A 16,840-nucleotide genomic window follows, 5' to 3' on the forward strand; every position below is an offset into this window, starting at 1 on the left:
TGCACAGTTTACAATAAAGAGAACATAATTTTTAAATTGTGTACTATATATCCTGTATATCAGTAATATGTGTGGATTTTCTTTTCCTTCAGGGAGCCCATTGTTAAACATTTACCAGCACACCACTGCCAATTCTATTTTATCATTGATCTAGACTGGCCTTAGGGAGTTGCATGAACAATAAAATGAGATGGAAGTGATATTCTGAGACGTTTGAAATTTGGTCACAAGAACTGCAGCACCTGAATCTTAGAAAGCTTGCTCTTGTGACTCTGTCTCTTCAAATCTAAGTGTCAGGCTGTGAGAAGCCCATGCCAGGTGACAGTCCCAACTGAGCTCACAGGTGACTACCGTCTGGCTGCAACCGTATGAGAAACTCTGAGTCAAAATGCCTATCTGAATACCAAAACTCCATAGAACTATGAGAGATAATAATATCTGGAGCTCCCACCATAGCACAACAGGATTGGTGGTGTCCTGGGAGCTGCTGAGATGGGGGTTTGATCTCCAGCCCAGCATAGTGGGTTAGGCATCTGGCGTTGCCATAGCTGTGACTGAGGTTGCAACTGTGGCTCTGATCCCCGGCCTAGGAGTTCCACAGGGCACAGGGTGGCCAAAAATGATCAAATAATTATAACATCTTGTTTTACATTACTAGGTTCTGGGAATGGCTTGCTACAGAGCAGTAGATAACTGGAACACTAGTCTTTGTTTGTTTGTTTGTTTGTTTGTTTTGAGGGCCACACCCCCGGCATATGGAGGTTCCCAGGCTAGGGATCCAATTGGAGCTACAGCTGCTGGCCTACACCACAGCCACAGCAACACCAGATCTGAGCCAAGTCTGTGCCCTACCCCACAGCTCACAGCAATGACGGATCCTTAACCCACTGAGCGAAGCCAGGGATCAAACACACAATCTCATGGTTCCTAGCTGGATTCATTTCCGCAGCGCCACCACACGAAGGAACTCCTGGAACACTATTTTATTTTGAGAAGACAGTGGGTGGGGAACCAATTGGACCCAATGCATCATGACCTCCAGAATTCTAGGTTGGGGTATTGAAACCCTGTCTTAGTCCATGTCCTTGGTGCCAGGTAGGGGTGTAATAAGAAGAGAAAATGGTTGTGGAAAAGACACATCCATATCTGCTGTCCACCAGAGATCCCAGAAGTGAAATAACCATCAAATGGGATACAGACGCTACCCTGTTCGTTCACCAGCATCAACCCATCTGGGCTTCCTGGAGTGGCATGCAACTCCTCCCACAGCTTTCCTCCTTTCTGCACCAAGCCCAATAGCCACTTTTGAGGCCAGCTTCCCTGAAATTCCCATAGTCCCTTGATGAGGCTGTGTCCTCACAGCATCTCTTCTCATTTTCACCTCTTTACTGCACAGTGGCCCAGGGAAGTAAGAGAGGCTTTCTGGGCCCCAAGGAGAATTTATGCCTGGGGCAGGCTCTGCCTTCTCCAAGCCCTTCCTTTTCTACCTCCTCCGTTTGCATACATTTCTTCAGCATTTCAGGGCAGAAGGAGAAAGATCCAGGGTACCACCCCATAGCAAAGAAAGCACAGTGTGTAATAAGTAACTTTACGATCTTTAAACACTGAATATTGAGGTATTTTGGACCATTGAGCGAAATAAATACAGAGAAGTATGACTAGATAGGCCAAGTTTGTGAATCACTTAAATCCATTTGAAACTGGCCAATGGGTGAAAACAACAAAAACATCAAGTTGCTTTCAACTTTAGTTTAGTTGTAGATAACAAAACAGGAATTTCATCATAAGGTATTTCTAGATAGGCCAGTTTTACAGACTTTATCTTATATCTTTTTTTTTTTTTTTTGTCTTTTCTAGGGCTGTACTCATGGCATTTGGAGGTTCCCAGGCTAGGGGTCTAATCAGAGCTGTAGCCGCTAGCCTACGCCAGAGCCAAGGCAACGCGGGATCTGAGCCACATCTGCAATCTACACCACAGCTCACAGCAACGCCGGATCCTTAACCTGCTAATCGAGGCCAGGGATTGAACCCGAAACCTCATGGTTCCTAGTCGGATTCGTTAACCACTGAGCCACAATGGGAACTCCTACCTTGTATCTTGAAATACTTTTGGTCATCTGCAGAAGGAGCTACTTCCTACAAACTGTAAGGATTCTAAGTATTACAAGCTTCAGCTGTTCAGTACATTTTTTTCAAAGACAAAGTTCTGTTACAGCAGATATGATGAACCATTCTTTAAATAGGTATTTTCAATTCCCACATTTCAGTTATGTCTCATTACCAAGAACTGCTCAGTGCTCAGAGCAGGAATGCAAGAGTATTTCTCTGATTTCAGGGTTCACTTCTCCATTCTGCCGCTGTTCTCAAGAAACTATGAATTTTATTAGCTCTAAATTAGTTTCAAATTGTAATTCACATTTCAGATGATTATTAAATTCACACAATGAAATTCACCAGTGTTTGTCTTTTGCTTTCAACTCCTTTGGACTCTCCAGCCAGGTATAAACTGAGAACTCGTAACATCTTAACTACTCAGAATATTGTTTTTATGAGTTACCAGAGTGCTCAAAGTGATACTGTTTCCTTTCCATAAAAAAAAAAAAAAAATCTATGCCATTACAATTTTTCACTGATTGGGCTGCTCTCTATTTTGAACACAGATTTGAAAAAGTTGTATCATAACAAGGCAAACCAGAATACCCATGTCCTTGAATTCTAGAGGCAAGTAGAGAAAAACCATCAGAATTCCTTCCTTCCTACATGGTGTGTCCTAGCCCTCACCTCATAATCTTTTTTCTTATTATTATTTTTATCTATTTGGCTTTTCTAAATCTCCTATAAGGGTAAATAATTATATTTACTATGGATGTGTAGAAGTTATATGGTGTTTACAGATCAGAAATTAAAATGATTTTTAAAAGAAGCCAAAATAGGAACATAAAAAGGAAGAGGCTTGGTACCAAGAGGAGGGAAAATGTGAGTTCCAACCAAGAATCACCTAAGGATGCATATCTACCTGTCTGACACCTGGAGATCAGGCAGACACCTAATGACTTACTAGTGAACCCAGAGTGGGTGTCACATCCCAAGTAGTGAACACAGTGCGTGGGCAGGACAGACCCTGATTCTGGTCCCAGCTCTACATTAGCCAAATGATTTAGCCTTTCTAGATTCCAATTTCCTCACCTCTATGATGGAGATTATAGCAGAGACTTGTTCTTCTTGGGCACACAACTAGACTACATCTCTCAGCCTTCCTGCAGTTAGATACAACCATGTGATTGGGCCAGTGACATGTGAGCAGAAGTGACAGATGTCACACTCCAAGAAAATCCATAAAACCTCCCATCTTTGGCCCTCTCAGCTCTTCTCTATCTTGAGAGATAGGATGAATATGTCCCAGGCAATATTGGGAGCCATGTGTTAAAGATGGTTTCTGAATCTCCTCTGGCCACCCAACCAGGAATGCTAAACTGGATTGCTGGGTGAGCAAAAAATGAACAACATGTGTGTTGTGTCTTTGCGATTTGGGGTGTATCTGTTTCTGCTGTTAGAGCTACCTTAACCAATACAGGGGTAATCACAACACATCTACCTCATGGGGTTGCTGGGAGGATTCAATAAGATAATGCTTGAAAATTCTTCCTCTACTCCCTGGCACACATGAGGGCTCATCATCAAATGTTAACTTCTTAGCAAGCAGGAGTTGGAAGCCATGGACCGAAAAGGAAATAGAGGCAGGGGTTGCATAGTTCCATTCATTGGCCAAATGGCTCTGACAATTCACCTCTGGCATAAATGACTGGCATTTTGAAAAATACATTAATCAAAACTAACGTACTTCTCCAAATATTGCCATGCAATTTTATGACAAAATAAGGTAGGCAAATACTCTGGAGGTACCTTCATCTTGAACTCCAAAAATCTCCGAGCTCAAACGCATGAAAAAATCATATTTGATGCTTAAAATGGGTCAACTGGGTTTCAGACTGGCTTGCTCAGCCTTAAACCACCCATTACAATGGTTCAAAGATGCTTCGACTGCAGCCTAAGTAAGTGTTCACTTTCGTTACTGAGGAGTTTAACAGTGATCTTGGGAATTCATTCTGGTCTGTGCGCTAAACACTAAGGGACACTGTTGGTATTTTTCCCTCTGCAGTGTTCCAAGGTGCAGCTTGGCTGGTAATCTCTGCGCAGGGCAGAGTGAGTCAGCGTTCTGAGTCACTTTATCAGAATGCATCCCTTGAGTTCTATTCCAGGTTTCAAATAGCAGAATGTCTGGTCATGAGGGGACCCTGGAGAGAAAACAGGCTCGAGCTATTCCCTTGGATGCCAGCTCTGAACAAAGGAGACAAAATTTCAGGAGCTGAAAATCTCCACTGTTCCTCATTTAAAGGAAACTGATTTAAAATAAAAACATGTGGAAGTGACAGATGAAATGTGCTTAGTAGGTAACAGGTCCATTCATACAGTCTTTTAAGTTTCATGCTTCTAAATTGTCTGGAAAATGACCACTTTCATGAATAGTATGTTATGGGTTGAATTGTGTCCCCTCTCAAATGTTGAATTCCTATCCTTCAACACCTCAGAATGTGACCTTTTTTGGAAAGAGGGTCATTGCAGATATTATATATGTGTGTGTGTGTGTGTGTGTGTGTGTGTGTGTGTGTGTGTGTGTGTGTGTGTATTTAACTAAATGGAACAGTTAAGATAAAGTCATTTGGGTGGACCCTAAACTGATATGACTAGTGTCTGTAAATAAAGGAAAACTCTGGAGACATGCATAGAGGGAAGAGAATGTGAAAACAAAGGCAGAGACCAAGGTGATGCTTCTACAAACCAAGGAATGCCAAAGATTGCCATCAAACCACTAGAAGCGAGGACAGGGGCACAGCTGATTCTCTCTCAGCCTTTAGAAGGAAGCTATCCTGCCAATCCCAGATCTCAGACTTCTCACTTCCACACTATGACACAATAAATTTCTGTGGTTTAAATCACAGTTTGTGGTGCTTTGTTATGGCAACAAATGGATACTGTACACATGCAGGAATAAATCAGAATGTGATTGGTTATAACAAAATGGATCAAGTAAGTGCCTGGTTATTGTTCTTCCTGAGGAGAGATGCTAATGACTCATAGCCTTTTGGGAGATGCTTAGAGGAGACATAATAATACCAGGTGCTGGCAAGGGAACTGTTCATATCGTACTGCCATGAGCAATCTCATTTGCTTCAGTGGTGCCTTATTGGAATGGAAAGATGCGTCCCTTTCTCTTAACATCTTGATTTACTGCTTTACTAGAAGTAAAGTGGGCCCAGGATGTATAATCACCACGTCATTCTGCTGGCAAAAGCAAAGGCAAAGTTTGCTCCAGTTAAACATGTCCTTTAACATCCATAAATTCTCTTCTTCTTTCCCCGAAGGCTTTGTTATTTAAAAATTTTTAACACAGATTTTGATTTTGGCAACTTTTGCTTCTCACTACTGCTTCCACCACTAAAATGAAGGATCAGAACAAAATCAAAATTACCTGTGTCTCTTTTCTGAAGAACCAATGGCAGACACAAACAGGTACTAAGTATTTGTATTTACCAGGTACTTACTATGCCCTCAGCCCTGTGCCAGGAAATTGGCAAACAATGATAAAGGGTACAACAAAAATGAAGTGGATTCCAACATGCGGTGTGTATGCCCCCTAGGATGTGTGCTATGTTCAGACTCAGAATGAACCAGAAGCCATGTGAAATGGGACTGTGGTGTCTTTTTCATGGTCCTAGCTTCCAAGTTCCCTTTGCAAGAACTAGCCCTCTGGCCTTGCTTCTGATGAGCTCCATTTTTTATCCACTGCTTTTCAAAGTCATGTTCATTCTGACCTCATATACTGAACAAAGAACTGAAACTCAGTATTATTATAATTATTCACTTTTGATGGTAGATCTTTCAACAATCTATATAAACCTTAATTAGAACAACTATCATTTGTGAAATCTACTACAATAAAAATGAGAAACAAAAGGTTTCGTAGCTTCCTCATTATAACATAGAGGGCTAGAGTTAACCCATCTGTCAAAGGCAGTGGTTTCTGCCTCCCAAACCAGTGGTTCCCTCCAAAGAACATGCTGTGTATGCTGCAAGGAGACAAATTCTTCTCATTTTCTCAGTAGTTCCCAAGAAAATTAACTGGGTCATCAGGCAAATAAAGGCCATGACACATACAACTGTGGAATTGCAGCATTGTAAAGGGTCACTGAAAATGTAAGGAATTCTCTTTCCTTCTTTCCCTAACATCCCACAGAACTTCCAGTTAATTCCTTCCAGTGACAACAGCTAACTATCTTATAAAGTCACCCACTCCATTTTTGGACAGTTGGACAAGAGTTCTACTCATAAATATGTAGGCCATATTTTATTTATCTTATCTCAGCCTTCAGCCACAGTAGAAACTGATTGGAAGGAAAAGTAGGTTGCCTTGGATACACAGTTAGATAGCTTTTCTTTCCTCACTGATTTACTTCAAATTAAAAGGAAATAAAAATAAGATATCAAAGGAACAAATGGCAGACACCAACATGTACTATGCATTTCTATTTACCAAGTACTTACTATGTGCCCAGCCCTGTGCCAGGAAATTAAAGGAAGATAGAAGTCAATGAGACCATGTTTATCCCCAATGAATTTAAAATATTTGAAACAAGTTCAAAATTAATGGAAGATATAGTATATATTTAAGTCCTAAATTGCTCAATTTTGCAAGTGGTAATAGAAAACGGAGAATTTCTAAGAGTTATCATGAAGTAGCTAGGTCTTGACCATGCTTTGGAGGACAAGTGAGAGTTAGAAAGTTAGAGGAACTAAGAACATTTCTTTAGAATATATCTAGATTTAAAAGGCAATTAGACAGATGTTGTAAAACACACAAAATAAGACAGTGGGAATTCTGTCTTTATTTTTAAACAGAAATGAGAAAGGAAGGTTGAAATATAATCAAGTATAAATAGATTGCGAAAATGCCACTGTATCATAGGATGATCTATGGAGAAAACAAAACTCTGCCCTTGGCTGGGGGATTTTTTCCAACTAAAAGATTAAATAAATAATGTACATTTTCTCTTTCAAAGAAGATACTCAATGTTACTAAAGAGTTCCTTCTCCACTTCTGTCATCATTAATAACCCCATTATGCCCAAGTGAAAAGCTCTCATTCAGCTAGTTAATATGTGCACCCTTCTTTATATGTATAAATGTCCTTTCCCCTCCTCCCAGAAGATCATATAGCTCTTCCAGAGATGTACTTAACTGCCTGATTAATTACTGGACCTCTATGTAAATTACTGTCATGATTAAGATGATCGTTTTATCACTGATTCAGCTTGACAAACATTTACAGTTTAACATATCTGACAAAGCCATTTGTATGCCCCTATAACAGAAGTGAAGGTACATTAAAGCTACAGTAAGTCTAAATAATCGCCTTAAAATAATTTGCTAACTACAGACAGTTCCCTAAGCAATTACAAGATACTCTATGTTCATTTATAAAGGAATTCCAAACAAGGCATTTAAAACCTAATAAGATGCCATTAAATGAAGGGAGACAGGGGAGGGGAGAAAGAGAAAGAAAACCCTAAGGCTTGAACTGGGAGAAATGATTCTCAGAGCTACTGACCCTTGCAAGATCCATGTCTTTCTTGGATTTCTAGACACAAAGCAGATTTCTAATTGAAGGTGATTATCTAGTTACTACATCCCAAATTGCATGTATTTCTTGTATTGAGTCATCATCTAATTACAGGGAACATTGATCAATTTGAAAGTCCATAGAAGCAGTTGAGTTTCTACATGCAACAAGAATGTGCTCTGTAAACTCTGAGACACTATATCTACGGAAAGTGTGAGTATCTTTAGTGACAACACTCTGCCTCCTGGCACTCACATGGACCTATAAGCTGAACTATGATGCCAATCAACTAGGAACAGATTTTGCAAAGAAATCCAGAAAAAAGCATCTGTTTTGCTCTTGGGTTTTCTGAGGTAGGGACACCCAGAAATATACACATTGATAGGGTCACTTCACCATGAGAGAAATAAAAAGAACAGCAACATACAATCCAAAAATCTAAAAGACAAATGCCTATACAGAAATTTGTATCTCCACAAACTTGAGAGTTCAGTGCCTTAATTAAAAGTGGATAGCTTGATCAAGGCAATATAAGAATAAAAAAACATTCAGACTTCTGCACAGCACAAATGTGCCTCTGTAAAATATAATTCCCATTAGTTAGGTTAATTTGGATCAACATACAAGTCACTGAAAACCCCCAAAGGAGACAAAAGACAATTTACCGAGGAAATATACAAGGCCAAGAACTGCATTCACTCTGAATCATTCATTTAACAAATTGGAAGGAGGGCCTTATTGATACTTGAGTTGTCACCATTGATTATCAAAATGATATGCATCCAAATAGCTTACAAAAGCCAAAGGACAACTTGTTTTCTTAGAAAAATTCCATGGACAATGCAGGGTGGTGCACAGAAAAAAGAAGTGAATCTAATCACATACATAATCATTGTTATTAAACAGGTTATATACATATACATACATACACACCTGTGTATACACACGTGCTTATGTTTTAGGTTTTGTTTTACTGAGGTGAATGAAATGGCACTCATCTTGGTAATCCAGGTTTGGCATTTTTCATTGGTTTGGCATAGTGTTTTAGCACCAAATAATAACCTAGTCAAACATATCACAAAGAAGCATTCACAGCAAAAGACTAAAACTAACTTATGCGATAGAGAGAAATGTATTCCAGTTGCTCAGAGTGTAATTGTATAAAATCTGTCATCTGTCAAAAGTTTTCTCACCCTTACCTCAAGGGTCATGTTCACAGTACTGATGGCCACTTTTATTTCTCCATCTGAAAGTTCCTTGAGATCCTTCAGCATTGTCTGTTCAATACTTAAACCTGTGGGTGAGAGGGAAAAACAGTATGTTATACTTGGGGGACATTTTGGGTAATACTGAGGAATTATTTAAAGAAGTTACCCTGTTAATGTCAATATTTCCCCTCTCATAGCTCTTGTAACCATCATAAACACACACACATTAAGGCAAAAATCACATTAGTGACAAGATCTGCATCAGCTAGGATTCCAACAGGAAACAGAATTCACCCCTCAGGATGCAAAAGAAAATTCTTTAATGGCAGGACACTCACAAAAATATGGGTGGGACTGAGATAAATGAATATAAGATGGTGAGGACTCCAGAGACTAGCAGAGGTTCAGGGGAAGGACATGGAGATCTGGAACAGCAGAAGAGGAGCTGCCAGAAACTTAGCACCAAATCAGGAGCGGAACAGGGAGGAAATGAGATGGCCTCTCTCTTTTCTCTCCTTCGACTCCAGTGCCCCTTACGCGGCTAACTCTTCCCATGGACCAAACCCATCCAGAAGCCAGTAGTCTTCAGCAGAGCCCAGAAGATTAAATATTACTTAGAGGTCAGGCTCTGGAAGCCCACAGTAGACAAAAACAGAGAAGGGAAGGGGAGGAGGTGGGTAAATGAAGAAAAACTAGCATAACCATGCTAATAACCAAATAATACTTAAGGTGGCCAAAGTTTGCTTTGAGAAGAGCCTTTTATGTTTTCAATTGTAATTTTACTCAAAATGCCCTTGATAAATATGACCCATAAAACTATCACAGTTAAGTTGGTCACTTTTGTAATAAGCTCTGACAACAGGAGCTATAGGATTCCTTAAGTGATGGGAGGAATAATCCTGAACGGATAAATTATCCAAAACGGCATAGTTTTAGTCAGCTGATCAATGTGCTTGAATAAAGTCTATCATGGAAAAACACAGAGAGTGCCTGACTTGATATTTAATTCTCACTCTAGGTTATTTTATCCACTTAGGTCTTACCACTTGAGAAAACCTATACACCCAGTAGAGCACATACCTCCTTTCCAGATGCATTAAAACACCAGAGTTGACCACTTAACCACCTAATGTGAACACTGCCAATCACAGCAACATTGGGAAACAGATAGGTACTAAACATTTTTTTTTCTTTTTTTAATATCTCCGAAGAATGTATTCAATTATATTGCAATATGCCTCCTCAGGAAGAAACAACATATATGACACATACTCTAGTTTCAAAATCTTTAAATAGAATAGTCATTATCAGAGTGAGAGAATTTATGTAAAGAGAAATTATGTAAAGAGATACAATGATAACAAACATTTGCGTGTTGAAAATGAAGAAAAAGAGGGAAGTGACCAAAGAATTTTGGTATTTAGTAGATAATTCACACCAGGGATTCGTAGATGTTCAACAGATCAAGAAAAGCTTCTACTCTATAAGCAAAATGTTAGAAAAGAAGAAAGAAAGAAATATAGGATAAGAGAAGAGATGTGTACAAAAAGACTTTAAAAATTGGTATGATAAAGAGGAAAAATGGACAAAAAAAGAAAAGAATAAATGACTACAGGCTCAATGTGGCAGATAAAATATTTATTTTAAAAAAGCTTATCTTCAGTAGCATTGGAAAAGTAGTAAACCAGAAATAGAAATGAAATTAAATCACAGTGGGTATTAGATGAGTAGAGAGACCTTACAGAATAGAACAACTTAGAAAGCAATTCATTGAAAGGGAACCACTGCAAAAGGATCCTGACTCAGGATCAAGGACGGGTGGAGGAGTTACATAAGTGAGCTGCTCAGCCATGTGATTATGTGCATTATAGTATAGCCTGGAAAACACTTTTCAACTCAAAGGTTGAGAAGCCACAATCTATCATACTACGCATAAAATGCTTTATAGAATATACGATGGCATTAAAAGTTTGGTCTAGTTTTGCAAATGAATGACAAATGCACACCATCATGCGGCCACACACCCCTGTACATCCACGATGTGCATCTGTAACAGAAGGTGTGGCTGACACATCAGTGCTCCACCCACATCCCCTCGGACTTCCCAGTGTGGTGTGTCCTGGAATATCACTCAACCACTGTACCTGTGCCTCCTTTCCTGAGACCTTCTCTGGCCACCAGAGCCCACACACAGGGAAATCAATTGTCCCCGGGACTGGGTAGCCCTCAATATTCCAGATGTATGCTCATAACAAAACCTGATTTGTAGTGTTAATTTCTGAGGCATCAAAACCAGTCAGGATCCTTCTACCACGGCTGATTTCAACCTGCCAATCCAATGTCAATCAACCCACTCACAAAATTCTCGAGAAATTAACAATCAGCTCTTGGAGCACCAATGAATAAATTTCTCAAGTGAGAAAACTCTGGAGTGCAATTTTGCACTCTGTCCCAGGGTTCCCCACCGGAATGAAAGCTTGGTTTCCCACAAAGCTAACTTGCTTGATAAAACATTTCATGCCCCAGCAGTGTTTTCCAGGGATCACCTTCCCCCAAAGTGCTTCGCCTCAGGCTCTGCCCCTGGGGGATCCTGAGCTAAGGGAGAAAGTTTTGTACCTTAAAGATAGACTATCTGTGTTTAAGTCCTGGCCTGGCCACTTGCCAGCTGTGTGTGTGATGACAGAAAGCAAAGATGTTTTTCTGTGCTTCACTGTTCTCAGCTGGAAAATAGGAATAATAATCTCACCTGACAAGGTTGTCATGAGAACTCAGTAAAATAATCCATGCATTTATACTACTGGAATCTTGTGTATATTAGGCACTCAATGAACTATAGCTATTATTATTACTATTATTACTATAAAACAATTGATCTAGGGAATCCACTCTCTTGACAAAGCCTAGACTTAGAGAACACTTTTATCTGCTTAGATGTCTTCTCTCTTATTTTTTCCTAAAATTAATTGATTTACGAAGTCCCGTTGTGCTTGACATTGCTCCTGCCATATTCTCAAAATAGAACTCTCTTGGCACAGGGATTTGATGTAATGATGCATCTGGGGTGCCTATTAGATGCATGAATTAACCACACAACCAGAGACAGAGGCCTCAGAGGACAGCCCTCAGTACAGACTGACTGCTTCCAGGTGAGCCAACAAGAGCTTGAAAATCTTCCATGAGCACCAACGACAGGGAAGAAAGTGAAGGAGCATTCAAATTCACTTTCTGGGGCCTGACAACACTCCACACCACAAACCCTCCCTCCTCTGCAGCTGTCACATAACTGAGGGACAGAGTCACTCACCCTGAGCGCTGAACTGGGTCTCCTGTAGGATGTTGATGATGTCTTCTCTTGGAGGCAAGCTAGGAAATTTTTCTTCCAGGGTAGAAAGAATTTCCTCCTGCTTTTCTGAGATCTTCTTAGATTCCATGGCCATCCACTTGAAAAGGATGCTACCTGAAAGGCAGGAATAAAATAGCCCTTCAACTTTCTAGTCAAGCCAGGACAGGGGCCAGGAAAGTCAATGTTTTCTGACCTCTCAATTTCTGCTTCCACTTCCAGATTCTTACCTGGACCAGAGACCTCCATTATAACAGTAAAGAAGTAGCTTTTAATAAAACTATTCAGACACTGTCTATTCTGCTTCATTATTCCCTGAGTATTAATCTCAACAACCGAACTGATAGACTCTATGGTAGAGCTACAGATAAAGGGACAAAATGTATCTCTTTCCTCCACACACAAATACATAAAAGTGATCAATATATTTTTAAATGATTTTGGAGTGGAAGTTAATAATAAGCCATTTAAAGATATTAAATGTCATGTAATATTTCCTTTAATAATCCCTTCAGGAGATCACAGAGAAGATTGTTTCCACTAATCACATTGCTGATTTCACATACGAACTTCCTCCCTTTAAAAGCCATTAAATGATTTCATGGTCTGTCAGCTGCAAAGGAATCTGATAAGGTGGTGAACCTGGAATCCAATCTTAAGTTTCCAGGCATCACACACAGCTTTGAAGTTATTTATAATTATCTAATTACAAGGATTCATAAACTAGGTCTAAATCAACAGGTTTCAATTATAAAGTGATTTGACAATATGAACAACCAATGTCTCAGAGACTCCTGGAATTTCTCACTTTGAAAGGGAGGGGTGATTACCTGTCACATTCCTTCCCCTGCTTCCTGAGCCTAGAATAACATGGAGTCATGGGGGAAAGGGAAGTTTTGCTGAATGATGAATGATTAAACTCTCTAAAAATCCTCAAACTGAATTGATTAATCAAGATGTCACCATCTCTCTAGCTTTCAGTGTGGCACGAATGATTATCACAGGGGAGAGAAAATGAAGAAAGAGGTGACGATGTGAAAGGAGAAATGAAGTAGTGAGTGAGGGAAAACTGCAGTACATAATCTTGACATCTACCTGAAGACCTGCAGAACCTAGAGATAGATACACATTCACCAGTAAACATCCTGAAAAACCCCAAGCAAGTCATCTGGCCTTTCTGTTCCCATTTGCCCATTTTAAAACATAAATGACACTGCTTTCATAAAAAAGAGACATAATACTGCTTGTGCAGCTTATAAGATTATACTGAAAATCAATAAATATAAACATCATAACGAAAAATGATTAATGCCAAGTAAATTTAAAACATCTCATTCATTCCTTCAGCAAAGAACTACTGAGCACCTATTATGATCCAGGCACTGTGCTAGACACTAATTATTAAAGGCTGGATTACAGTTACCCTTGCCCCTTGAATTTTACAGAAGTTCAGGGGCTACAGATAAGTAAATGTATACAACTTCAATATAAGGGGGATAATAAATATCCCTGGGGAAATACACAGTACTCTGAATCCAGGCAAAAATTTAGGAGTCAGAAAAGGTTTCCTAGAGAGAGTTAACCTAAGCTGAGACTTGAAGGATAATGAGGGACTTAAGGCAAAGACAAGGTAAAAGGGAGATCAGGACCCAGGCAGATCATGTGCAAAGGCACAGAGGTGGGAGAGGATTTGGCTGGTTCAAGGAATAGAGAGAAATTAATGAGAACTAGATAGTAGAGTTTTAAAGAAAAAAATTTCAAAGATTAGGTTGGAGAAGGAAACAGGACTCAGGTCATGAAGGGCCTCACAAGCCATCTTAAAATTTGTCTTTTATATTCCGAAGGAAATGGGGAGTCACTAAAGTGTTTACATGCACAAATTTATTTTTTACAGGACTCACTCTGGCTACCATGAGGAAATGAATTAGACAAGGCGTAATCGGGGAATGAGAAATCTGTTTTAGAAGAGAACTAAGTAAGGATCAGTCAGTATGAAGAGAACTGAACAGATTCAAGACAAATTCAGGACTAACTCAAGACAAACCACTTAAAGGTGGCGTGGGGAGTAGCCAACTGGATTCTGAGTACACCCTTTGGTCTGACATTTTCTGACATAAAACCCAAATACAAGGATGATTTTTACACTCTTTGTTAAGACAATGGTGAATCTATGTTTTGAAAAAAGACCTTCACATGCTTGCTAGACTACTTGTTCCCAGAACAAGGAGAAAATGTAGATAATTTTTTTTTTTTTTTCAATCTGTGAAGGCATCAGATAGTTACCTAGGGAAGCTAAGATGCTGGAGAGAAGATAAGTGCAAAGATGTAAACCCAACATTTGGTGTTGCTTTTCTCCCCTCGGGGTGTTTGATCGTTTTTATTGTAGCCAATGAGCTGAGAAGATTAGCAGATCTAAGAGCAGTTTCACAGGAGTAGGGAGACAAAAATTGGAGTTTAGAGCTCTCTACAGAGGATTCTTAGTTAAATAGCCCAGGTTTGGAGATGAGATCCCTAGAGAGAAGTTCCCTACATCCTGGGATAGAGATTGGAAAACCATGGTCTTCAAGGCAAATCTGACTGCCTGTTTTTACAAACAAAGTTTTATTGGAACACAAGCACACACATTAATTTACATATTTTTCATGGATGTTTTTCTGCTTCAATGACAGGGTTGCATGGCTGCAACAGAGATCACTGACTTGAAAAACCTAAAATATTTACTATCTAACCTATGCAGAAAAAAATTTGCTGAGCCCTGCCATGAGAAAAGAATAAAGCAAAAATAGACCAGTCTTTATGAAGACTGAAATCCTAATTTGAATAAGCTCAAACACAGAATAAATTTTTATCTGCCACTCTTCTAACTGCCTTTGAGGTGCATAAGTAAATCCCTCTTCAGAGCAAAAGAATTTCCTCATCTATGGCATCATCTCTACATTTTGCATATAAAATATTCAGCATTCAATGAAAAGTTACCAAGCATAAAGGAAATATAAATGAATGAATGGAAACTCCACAGGAAAAAACTCCTGAGAGAAAGAATGGAAACAGAACCAGGGCAAATTTAAAGCATAGCAGGAGAATTATAGAAGATAATTAGAATCTATAAATAAGATATTCAAAAGTAATTTTAAAAGTAAAATTCAAAAAAGTAGTTTAGGAGTTCCTGCTGTGGTGCAACGGGATTGGTGGGATCAATGGGTCATGGGTTTGATCCCCAGCACAGCACAATGGGTTAAGCATCTGGTGTTGCCTCAGTTTTGCCTTAGATTGTGACTGCAGCTGGGATCTGATCCCTGGGCCAGGAACTTGACAGCAGGTGGCCAAAAAAGGTAAGTAAATAAATAAATAAATAAGTAAATTTAACAACTGAACAAAAATGTGTTCAACAAATTACAGCAAGGAAGAAATTAGTGAATTAGAAAATATGTTAGAGGAGTTCCTGAAGTGGCTCAGCAGTTAATGAATCTGACTAGCATCCATAAGGATGTAGGTTCAATCCCTGGCCTTGCTAAGTGGGTTAAGGATCCAGTGATACCATGAGCTGTGGTGTAGGTTGCAGACACGGTTCGGATCCTGCATTTCTGTGGCTGTGGCCTAGGCCAACAGCTACAGCTCTGATTTGACCCCTAGCCTGGGAACCTCCATATGCCATGGGTGCAGCCCTAAAAAGACAAAAAAAAAAAAAAAAAAAAAAAGAAAGAAAATATGTTAGAAGAAAACATCCACACCTGAAGCATGGAGACAAAAATGGATAAAGATATAAAAATGAGTGTAAGATACATAGATGACATAGAAAAAAAGATCTAAGATATATGTAATAGGAGTTCCCCTTAAAAGGAGAGAGAAAATGGAATGAAACAATATTTCAAAAACAGTGGCTGATCATTTCTCAAAATTAATGAAAAATATTACTCTAATTAATATTCAGGATAAATTATGAACCCAAATCAGAATGAATACAAACAAAAACACCTCTAGGCATGTGAAAGTAAACTGCAAAAAATTATACAGAGAAGAAGTTTCAAATCAGAGAAAAAGAAATATATTACTGTCAAAGGAACTACAGTAAAACTGAGAGCTAATCTCATCTAAAATGATGAAAGTTGGAGTTCCCACTGTGACACAGCAGAAATGAATCTGACTAGTATCCATGAGGATGTGGGTTGGATCCCTGGCCTTGTTCAGTGGGTTAAGGATCCAACGTTGCCGTGAACTGTGGTGTAGATTGCAGAAGTGACTGGGATCCCGAGATGCTGTGCTTGTGGTATAGGCAACTACAGCTCCGACTGAACCCCTAGCCTGGGAATTTCCATATGCCGAAGGTTTGGTCCTAAAAAGCAAGCAAACAAACAAAGAAAAAAGCTAAAATGACGAAAGTCAGAAGACAGTGCAATAATAGCTCCAATGTGCTAATATAATATAATCGCCAATATTGAATTCTATACTGAAATAAAGGAAAAAATGAAGACAAAATAAAGACTTTTCCAGAAATATAAACTGGAAGTATTTGTCACAAGATCCACACTAAAAAAAAATAGTAAAGGCAGAGAGAAATTATAGAGGGAAGCAAAGAAATGCAGGAAGGAAAGAACACTGGAGAATGTAAGTATC

The 16,840-nt window shown here is 39.2% G+C and overlaps 1 protein-coding gene across 9 annotated transcripts in view; it reads right to left on the minus strand.

The window, feature by feature from the left end:
• The window catches only part of PRUNE2 (prune homolog 2 with BCH domain), a 372,059-nt gene that overhangs the window by 182,153 nt on the left and 173,066 nt on the right, over positions 1-16,840 (minus strand). For all 9 annotated transcript variants that reach the window (XM_084988095.1, XM_084988073.1, XM_084988063.1 and 6 more), the window contains 2 exons: positions 12,191-12,343; positions 8,878-8,972 (listed from right to left, as the gene is read on the minus strand). In XM_084988095.1, coding sequence (XP_084844221.1) covers positions 8,878-8,972; positions 12,191-12,343 — 248 coding nt within the window. The remainder of the gene's footprint in view (positions 1-8,877; positions 8,973-12,190; positions 12,344-16,840) is intronic.

Source organism: Sus scrofa, chromosome 1 (genome assembly GCF_054392235.1).
Source record: "Sus scrofa isolate SSC_HxYL_T2T_F1_AM1 chromosome 1, Sscrofa_HxYL_maternal_Yorkshire_Landrace_v2.0, whole genome shotgun sequence".
In the NCBI taxonomy this organism is placed as follows: domain Eukaryota; kingdom Metazoa; phylum Chordata; class Mammalia; order Artiodactyla; family Suidae; genus Sus; species Sus scrofa.